We start from the raw sequence: 10307 nt of genomic DNA on the forward strand, positions 1-10307 counted from the left end.
CCCTTTTTTCTTCCTACTGTGAGTAACTTCTTTGGACTTGCTCTCTACTTCATAGATTCTCCTTTTAGCTGTGTCTAAGCTCTTGCTAATGCCATTCAGTTAGCTCTGAATTTGAGGTTTCAGGTTTTTAATTTCTAGAAGTTCCATGGTAGTTCTTTAAAAAAAAAACTTAAATGTATACTGTCCAGTTGTTGAGAAAATAGAAACTTAAAGGCTCAGCTCAGATTCTTCTCCCTGACTTTAGCACAGCAAACCATGTGCTTTATGGTCTCCGGCTGCCAATTCAGGTGTCTGAATTTCTTCCCTCTGTTTTGGGCTGCTTCTCACTCATCATGTCTCCTCTCAGGTTTCTTTCATCTTTGCTTCTGGGTTGGAGAAGTATCTAAATGTTATTTGCAGAAATAAGCAGCAGCGAGGGTAATGTTTTCACGGTCCCACAAAGATTGTGTTTACATTTGCTAGACACACAGATACCCGAGGCACCTGCACTTACACTGAGCTTGAAGGCTTTCGAACTTGACACTTGCTGAGTTTAGGGCCTGAGCCGCCCAGACGATTCTAAGCTGGGCTGCTGGCCATCAGAAGGCTGACTTGCCTCTGCCCATCCCCTCACCCTTTGGGTGCACCCCTCTTTGTTTTCAGTCAAAAGAAGGTGTGGTTGAGTATGATCCACACCCTTGATGGGTCCTGGACTCCTATTTGTTTCCTTAACCCAGAAAGATGCCAAAAATGACAGAGTCCCTTCCTGGCCCTTCCTGAAAGGGCGGGATAGCCTGGGTGCCAGGATCTCCTCGCTAGCCTAGCTTACTCTGGAGAGTCATCACCATGCTTTAGATATTTCCTGCTTCTATGGAGATGGCATTTGTGTTCTGTGGTGAGTTTTTCCTTGTCCTTATTAGGAGGGCTGGTCTCTGCTGCGTTGCTCACCATCACTGGAAACTTGTCTGCATTTTAATCTAAAGTTTTAAAGGACTTTCCATGGTCAGTCACTTAAGTTCAGTTCTGTATAAAGGGTGTGGTGAGATCTTATTTTTTCCTCTCCGCAGATCCTGTGTCCACTAGAATTCCCATTGACAGTCCATGCCTCTTGAGTCATATGTCAAAGCTCTGTATCTATAAAGCTCTAAGTCTGGGATTCATTTTTGCAATAGCCTAAAGCTTGCCTTCTTCCCCCTCAGCGGTGGGAATCTTGACTCCGAAGAGAGTGATATCATTCACAAGCAGGGCCCTTGGGGTGTTGTGGTGGGCGGGGCTCATGAACGAGGGTAGTATCCTTACAAAAGGGGCTCCACCAATTCTCTTGTCCTTGCATTTTGTGAGGACAGGGCCAGCAGATGCCAGTCTGTAAACCAAGAGGAGCCTGGCAGATGCAATGCTGGCCCTCTCATCGCAGACCCCCAGCTCCAGAACTACAAAGATTACCTTCTGTTTTCACAAGTCATCATGCCTATGGAGTTTGGGGTTTGTTTTATTTTAATGTTTTTTTTTCTTTATGTTTATGGATGTGTTTGCCTACATGTATGCCTGTGCACCATATGTGGTTAGTGCTTGAGGAGGTCAGAACAGAGGATTGGATCCCCTGGAACTGGAGTTGCAGATGGTTGTGAGCCACAACTCAGCTTCTGAGAATTGAACCCAGGTCCCCAGGAAGAGCAGCATTAGGTCTTTGTTTGTTTGTTTGTTTGGTTTATTTTTTGGTTTATTTATTTATTTATTTATTTATTTATTTATTTATTTATTTATTTATTTATTTATTTATTTATTTATTGAAATAGGGTTTCTTTGTGTAGCTTTGGCTGTCCTGGAACTTGTTCTGTAGACCAGGCTGACCTTGAACTCACAGAGATCCGCCTGGCTCTGCCTCCCAAGTGCTGGGATTAAGGCGTGCGCCACCACCTCACAGCTGTAACATTAGATCTTAATCACAGAACCATCTCTAGCCCTGGAGTTTTGTTTTTAACAGCCTGAATTGATGAAGACAATTCCATTATCTTTCTCCCCCCACTCTCTGTTAATTTTTGTTCTAGGCTATATCTTACTGATATTTTAATTACCACAGCCTTATTCTTCTTGTTTAGCTTCCATGATCTAGTGTGATTAGAAACACCTGTACTTATGACAGCAACCTTCATATCCAAGTGCACAAGATGGCTCCATCCCTCTGACTTTGACATCTCTCATAAAGTTTTGTAATTTTTCTCAGCCTTTATTACATAGCCTTATAGGATCCTCTCCTTAAAATATATTTTTTTAATGATATGTATCTATGTGGGTGAAGTCATGTGCACATGAGTGCAGGTACCCTCTAAGGCCATAGGTGACAGACAGATCCCTGGAGCAGGAGTTACAGGTTGTTATGAACTGTCCAGTGTGGGTGCTGGGAAGTAAACCCCGGTCCTCTACAAGAGCAATACAAATACAGCCTTTTAACCACTGAACCATCTTACCAGCCCCAAATATAGTTTTTTGTTGTTTCTTTTCTTTTGTTTTAAGACAGGGTCTCATTATGCAGCCCTGGCCTCGAACTCACCTGCTTCCCAGTGCTGGGATTAAAGGCATACACCACCACGATCAGCTGGAATCCTCCCTTGAGAGTGAAAGGACTGTATGAACTTGTCAAAATTTGAAGAAGGAGTGGGTTTTACTATATATAAACAAAGATTTAATTTCTTTAAAAAAGGTTTTGATAGCAGATGGTGCATGTGTAAAGAGTAATAATTTGACAGATCTGAGTCTGCCATGGAGAGAGCGAAAAGCACTGGGGTGTGTAACACAGAAGTCTCAAACAGAACCTGTATATCCAGGTCTGACCATGGTGCGTGTGTGCTGGGTGGGGGTTTCACGGGTCCATCCTACATGCTGTCAGTTGATAGGTCCCTTCATCTGCTGAGGACGGTTACCCGCTGAGGACATCATCAAATATACAGGCCAAGGTACTGTTGCCTGTGCCTGAGGTGAGGTCAGGCATCCTGAACTGCTGGCGGTGGGGTCCTTCGGCGGTCTTCAATGTCAGCCTCCACAGCCTCAGGCTCTCTGCCTACATCCACCTCTCACTCGCTCAAAGTCACCTGCCGGGGGCGCCACCAACGCATCCAGAACCTAGTCGTCACGTGCCCAGCTTGTGGCCTCACGGGGAGGAGGGGCAATGTCACATTTCCTAGTCAGCTGCCCCACGCTCTCCTGCTGGGCTGCGCCTCGGGCTTCATGGCCGCCCCCACTTCCGGCCCAGGCCCCTTGGGATCCCTGCTGCTTCTTCTCCTGCTGGCTACCCCAACTTGGGTCGCATCGATCAGTCACCCACACGCTAAAAGCCAGGAAAATTCATTGAGCAGTGACGTGGGTAGGTCCCCATCCCAGAGTCTGGGTGGTGGTCCTTTCTCCCTGGGTGGAACCTGGGCCCAAAGACCCGGCCTGGCCCCTCCCCACTCACCTGCACGTTATCCCCTCCCCCATCCGTGGCCCGCCCCTCCCGTGGTGTGGCCTTGCGCCCACTCTGCATTTGTTCCTCTCCTCAGCCTGTGGACAGCCAGTTCTGCAGGGCAAGATCGTGGGTGGAATGCCAGCCCCCTTTCAGAAATGGCCGTGGCAGGTCAGCCTGCATTATTCTGGCCTACACGTCTGCGGTGGCTCCATCCTCAATGCCTACTGGGTGCTGACAGCAGCACACTGCTTTAACAGGTGAGAGGTGCTGGAGCTCTTCGGGGTAATGGCGCAGGGACACAGGGAAGGAGAAGCCTGAACCTTGTGCCTGGGGCTTGGACGGCTGCATCCAGTTCTTTCTTCGTATATCAAGCCCTATCCACCATGGCTGATACACTCATCCCCCTGACCCCAAGCTCCAAGCTGCTTCCCATGGGCAAGCATAGATGTATCCACGCTGGCTAGGGACGAGGCCAGTACCTAGGCCTGTCCTCTTCAGCATAGCCCTTCTCCACAGACTAGGCTACATCCCTACATCCCTGGGACGCTGGTCCCCATTTACTGCCCCCACCCCAGGTTTACCCTCATCCAACAAGATCCCCCACACTAGAGGCAGCGTTCTCCACAGTGAGTACAGAGCTTTCTCTGGGCAGATGGCCCTGTTTCCTGATCCTCATCAGCTTTTCAGGAAGAGGCAAGAGAGGGGTCCATGTGCGTGGCTATCTGGCTCTAATAGGCACAAACTCCTGATGGTCCCCAAGTCTCCATCAGCCCAAGTCAGGACCTCTTTGAGGTCAGACAGCCAGATAGATCTGCACTGGGCTGCAGGCAGGCCCGGGCTTTTCGACCTGGCAGATGCCCATCTGTGGGCTGATGATACAGGGGGCTGCAGGCAGTTGGCCTCTATTCTGGTGGGCAGGGAGAAGAGGATTGAGACCTTTGACGTGTACGTGGGCATCAGCAACCTCGACGTGGCCACCAGATACACCCAGTGGTTTGAGCTTAACCGGGTGATCATGCACCCCACCCACGCACTGTTTCACCCTGCTGGGGGGGACGTGGCGCTCGTGCAGTTGAAGAGCCCCATCGTCTTCTCGGATGCCGTGCTCCCAATTTGCTTGCCGCCTTCCAACCTGAACCTCAACAATTTGTCTTGCTGGACTACTGGATGGGGACTGGCTACCCAGGAAGGTATGAGCTAAACGTGATCTCGTGCAAGTCGAGCATAGAATGGGTGTCCCTGACATGGGGAAGGCGAGTAGGAGCACGACTTTGAATCAAAAGATGCAGACTCTAAGGAAATAATCCGCTGCACGTAAAAAACAGCTACCAGAGATGGAAATTCCGTGATGGGGTTTATGGCAGACTTGAGGGAGAATCAGTGACCTTGGAGATAGATGAGTAGAAATTATCTATATTGAAACAGCAGCAACGAAATATGTGTGAAAGGGGAACAGAATGATATGAAAAAGAAACTCCCGGGAGTGTGTGGACTGGGCTTCCCTCTGTGGATGGGGCTTCCTTGTGGGTGGCGCTTCCCTGGGTGGGCCAGGCCTCTCTTGGGTGTTAGGTGGCTCTTGTACGTGGATAGGACTCCTCTTGTGGGGGGGAGTCCTTTCAGATTTGTCCTCCATTGACCAAGAACCCAAGACTATCTCTGGCTCCTGTCCTCCAGGAGCTAAGACTTGGCTGGACTCAGACAGGCACCCTCACCTGGCAGTTCCTCTCCCTTCTCCTCACAGGTGACAGCGTGAAACAGCTACAGGAAGTCCAGTTACCACTGATCCCCAAGTTCAAGTGCCAGCTGCTCTATGGATTTACATCTTACTTCCTGCCAGAAATGTTCTGTGCTGGGGACATCAAGAATGTGAAGAATGTGTGTGAGGTATGTCTCTTCTGGATCCGAGTCGGGCTCTGGTGTAGGTGGGGGACTGCTGGGGTGGCTGTATCCAAGCAGACAGTGTGTGACCACCACGCACACTCACACACTTGTGTCAGACCTCCGTGCTGAGACTCTGGGCTCTGTCGCAGCCAGAGAGGGGACTATATGTCTGTGTTGCAGGGAGGGGGGTCGCGAGCCACTCACCCTGCACCTGAGGGCCATACCTGGATTAGTAGATCACAGAAAGCCTCTCTTCCTTCACAGGGGGACTCCGGCGGCCCACTGGTATGTAAGCTGAACCAGACCTGGCTGCAGATTGGAATAGTGAGCTGGGGCCGCGGATGCATTCATCCCCTGTACCCAGGGGTGTATGCCAATGTCTCCTATTTTTTGAATTGGATCCGTTATCACGTGGAGAACACACCCACTCCTCCTCAGCTGCATCCCTCCTTCTCTTCATCCCCAAGAGCCATCCTTAGTGTTTTTGTGAACATGCTGGCTAGCCTGTTGGTGTTGTGAGGACTGAGACAACCACCCGCTGCGGCCGGCCCCTCGTACCCTGTTCCTGTCCTCTGTAGCTCTCCAACCCCTCCCCCATGCACCTTGTGCCCTGAAGCCAGGACACTTGTCCCAGACTCTAAGTCCGTAAAAGGCTGAGCGAAAGAAATGGAGAGAGTCAGAGGTGGACCAGGAGGGAGAGTTGGGGGACAGCTGGGGTGAGCCAAGAGCTTGGGCTCTACCCAGTCAAACTTATTAAACATCTGTGAAACAAGTGCCTCAGAACTGGTAACCTCGCCTTTCTCTCCAGCCTCATTACAGACCCCGTCACTGTGCAATGGGTAGGAGTCCACACGTAGAAAGTAGGCCACTCAGACACCATCAGGCAGTCTCCCACCGTGTGAAAAGAGAGGCACAAAGGCTGGAGAGATGGCTCAGTGGTTAAGAGCATTGGGCTGCTCTTGTAGATGACCCAGGCTCCATTCCCAGCATTCACATGGCAGCTCACAACCACCTGTAACTCCAGTTTCAGGGATCCATTTCTGGCCTCCACAGGCACCAGATACAAGGCACACTGAGTTACACAGATATACATGTGGATGAAACATCCATACACACAAAATATAATGAAGTTTAGGGGGGTGGGGAGAGAAAGGTACAAAACAAACTGAACTTTTCTAGACCCGCACCGGGGCAGGCCTGTGGGCACAGCCCATGGAAGAGAATTTGGTTGATTCAGTTTAAAGATTGTCAAAAAAGAGTTTGGGAACATGGAAATATCCCAAGTGGAAAAGCAGAAAACGTGAGCTGAGAATGAGCAGATACAGGGAAGAAGCCAAAAGGCAGTGTATAGAAACGAATGAGCAGAAAGCCCCACAGTACCAAGTCTGATGTCTGCAGGACCCGGGCCCCCAGATCCTGCCAGCCTCAGATAGACAATATCCCCCGCCCCCAATTTCATCTCTGCTGAACATGGGCAGACTCCCCAAGCAATGCAGCTTCACAATGATTGGCATAGCAGCTCCACTGTGTCAGGGGTCCTAAGTCAACTAGAGATGGTTTGTAAACATGGGAGGAATGATAGTGGCACGTGCCTATAATTCTGGCACTTAGGATGCTGAAACAGGAGGGTGACAAGCTTGAGGCCAGCCTGGCCTACATAGAAAGAACCTGTCTTAAAAAAAAAAAAAAACCAGTGTGTGGAAAGGTATTTGTAGGTTCTGTGGAAAGCACATTCTTTTATGAGCATGTGGCAGAGTTCTGCTACTGACCCTGCAGAGATGCCAAGGGACCACTGACTTTCAAAATGTGGCTATTTATTTGTTTGTTTTGGGGGACAGGGTTCCTCTGTGTAACAGCTCTGGCTGTCCTTGAACTTGCTTTGTAGACCAGGCTGGCCTCGAACTCACAGAGATCTGCCTGCTTCTGTCTCCTGAGTGCTGGGGTTAAAGGCATGCACCACCACCTCCTGGCAAAATGGCCTTTTGGAAAAAAAAAAAGTAGGAGGAGAGCAATTATTAACTTAAGATAGAACCTGAAAACAAAAGTCCACAAAAGAAAAGACATGGAGAATACCTACTGAAATAGAGGGTGTGTAAGAGCTCCAAGAAGGTATTATATGTAGTTCTATGCAAATAAATAATAAAAAAGTACTTTTATTAAAAAAAAAAACAACTAGCCCCAGCAGAGAAAGAAGCTTAAAACAGACCAGATTCCATAAACAAATGAAGATATTTAAGAAAGTGACACCCACCCCCGCTTAGTAGAAGTCCCTGGGAACAGATTTCCTTAGGAGATGTCCTAACCTTCAATATGGAGATGCTCCAGCACTGCTTGGACTGCTGGGAGCTCAGGTAAGAGAGCAGCATCCCACTTGCTGCCAGGAGCAGCTTTGGATGAAGATACACTAACATAATCCAATGTATAGACAAAAACCCGAATGAGGGGTAGGTGCGATGGTTCAGTGAAGAAAGGTGCTTGCCACCAAGCCTAAAGACCTGAGTTCAATCCCAGGGACCTTCAGGGTGGAGCCAACTGACTCCCACAAGGTCTCTTTTAACCTCTATGTGTGCCATTTAGCACAGGAGCACACACACACACAAGTAAACAATAAATGTAATGAAAAATAAATAAAAACCCTACGGCGAGATTAACAAATAGACCCCTGCTTTACCTTTCAAAACAGTGCCCTACAGTCAAATAGGACCTAATCTATCATGTGAGATTGATTAAATGTTAGGCCGGGCAGCGGTGGCACATGCCTTTAATTCCAGCACTCAGGAGGCTGAGGCAGGAGGATCTCTGTGAGTTCAAGGCCAGCCTGGTCTACAGAGCTAGTTCTAGGGCAGCCAGGGCTACACAGAGAAACCCTGTCTTGAAAAAAAAAAATGTTAGGAAACACATAGCTAAAATTCACCATATCAACTGTTCTGCTATGGAGACTTCCAATGAGGAAGCTTTTGACAAATTCAAAAGTCATTTCCAGTTTTTTAAAATTATTTATTTTTATTTTATGTACATTGGTGTTTTGCCTGCATGTATGTCTGTATGAAGGTGTCGGATCCCCTAGAACAGGAATTATGGACAGTTTCGAGCTGCCATGTGGGTGCTGGGAATTGAACTCAGGACCTCTGGAAGAGCAGCCAGTGCTCTTAACCACTGAGCCATCTCTCCAGCCCCCATTTCCAGTTTTAAAAACAGGCAGGATTATATGAATAGGAAGATGTGTGCTTGGATCCTCAGTCTCAACCTGGCAGAGTGGCATTAGGCACGCCCTAAGGCCTGAAATACAGGGGGGCTGGAGCGGTCCCCACTCTGCTCCTGAGTCCGTCACCACAGCCACACGGAGGACACATCCCAGGAAACAGAAGGAACGGTTTGAGTCATCTTTTGTAGGAAAGTGAGAGTTTACCATGGGCACCAGCCACTTGTGAAGGGAGACACTTCAGAAGTGGCTGTGCCTCGGCAGAAAGCGCACGCTGGCAGGGAAGACCAGAGCAAGACTCCACACCTGGAGTCCTAGCACAGCACGTGGAAACAGAGAGGAATCTCTTAAACACTGCTACAGATGGAGTGTCTCACAAAGAATCTGTGTGTCTTTGGCTCACAGTCTAGAGCATGGTGTTAGTACCGTACCATGGTGGATGACACCTTGTCATGGCACAGCGGCATACCAGACAGTGTTGCCCATCAGTCACCCCCTCCTTAACCCACAAATCTAGAAGTTCACGAGTGATTAATCCACCATGAGACCAGTTCCTCAGCATCCAGGCACCTCTACATGTAACTGACATGGCTTAGGGATTCACTGTCTGACACATGGGTATGGAGGTCATAGCCAAGCCCTAGCACCCCTACACACAGCCGAGAAACAAAGAAAAAGTAGACTTGAGGCTATGGGTGTAGATGCCTATATACTTGCCTAACATGTATGAAGCCTCGGGCTGGATCCCCAGCACCATATAGATCAGGTGTGGAGCCATACACCTGTGATCTCAGTACTTGGAAGATGGAGACAGAAGGGTCAGGAGTTCAAGATCACCCGTGGCTTGAATTTTTGACACAGGTATTGTCTAAAAAAAAAGTAGGTTTTAATAGATGATAATATAGTTTATATTCTCAGCTAGGACAGCATGAAGTAAAGTGGGATTTCTTTTGTGTTTTTGGACCTGGACAAGTTGATTTCAATGTTTACATCAAATCACATGTAAGCAAATGTGCTCAAAATAAATTCAACGTGAAAGCCAGTGGCGTAGGTCTGTGGTAGTCGTGCAGTGGGAGGCCATTGGTGCAGACACACCCTGCAATCAACATGCCACAAAAGGTGCATAATTCGTGTCTGTCCAAGAACAGACCAAAGCCTGAGTGGATGGAGCCTGGAGCGCAGTACTTCAGTATGTAAATAAAAGTGAGCATGGTGGTATAAGCTTGTACTCCCATCACTCGGAAGGCTGAGGCAGAAGGATCATGAGTTTGAGGTAAACTTGGGTTATATTATAATATCCTTTAAGAGAAAACAAAAATCATAAATGCTGTCAAAGGTTTCAGAAAATTGCCACATGCCAGGTAGTCACACTGGAGAGATAAGAATTAACTAGGATGGCTGGCTTCTGTTGTCCTAGGTCTCGCATCTTGGCATAAAACTGCAAGGAAGTTCCACTGTGGTCTCAGTGGTGTTCGCACCATTTCAATCTATAAAATTTACATTCATTCTGTCAGCAATTGTTTAAGACCAACTGTGAGCACGTTGGGTTTCTTTTCCCAGCCTATCCTTCAAAATTCAGGTCCAGCAGGAACCACACAGGTTCCAACTCAGGGAGAGGGACTATGGGAGTGTTCAGCAGTCACACTGAGAGCCTGCCCAGTATGGTGCTGACCATGTAGTGTGTGCAGGGTGGACACTCCCCCACCCATCCCTGTCTGGACATAATGACAGAGCCAGAACTCTTTACAGTCCCTGTATGTACCAGGCCTCTCCAGGACATGAAAGGCTGAGGCAGATGCATGC

General features: G+C 48.5%; 1 protein-coding gene across 1 annotated transcript; it reads left to right on the forward strand.

The window, feature by feature from the left end:
- The first annotated feature begins 1756 nt into the window (after positions 1-1756).
- On the forward strand, positions 1757-9546 carry Prss38 (serine protease 38). Its single transcript, XM_052757399.1, has 5 exons — positions 1757-3340; positions 3516-3678; positions 4340-4611; positions 5163-5305; positions 5567-9546. Exons 1-5 carry the CDS (start codon positions 3007-3009, stop codon positions 5819-5821), a joined length of 1167 nt encoding a protein of 388 aa, XP_052613359.1. The 5' UTR covers positions 1757-3006; the 3' UTR covers positions 5822-9546.
- The last annotated feature ends 761 nt before the right edge of the window (positions 9547-10307 follow it).

The sequence above is a fragment of the Peromyscus californicus genome, unplaced genomic scaffold, assembly GCF_007827085.1.
Source record: "Peromyscus californicus insignis strain IS unplaced genomic scaffold, ASM782708v3 Scaffold_3__1_contigs__length_106647218, whole genome shotgun sequence".
NCBI lineage: Eukaryota > Metazoa > Chordata > Mammalia > Rodentia > Cricetidae > Peromyscus > Peromyscus californicus.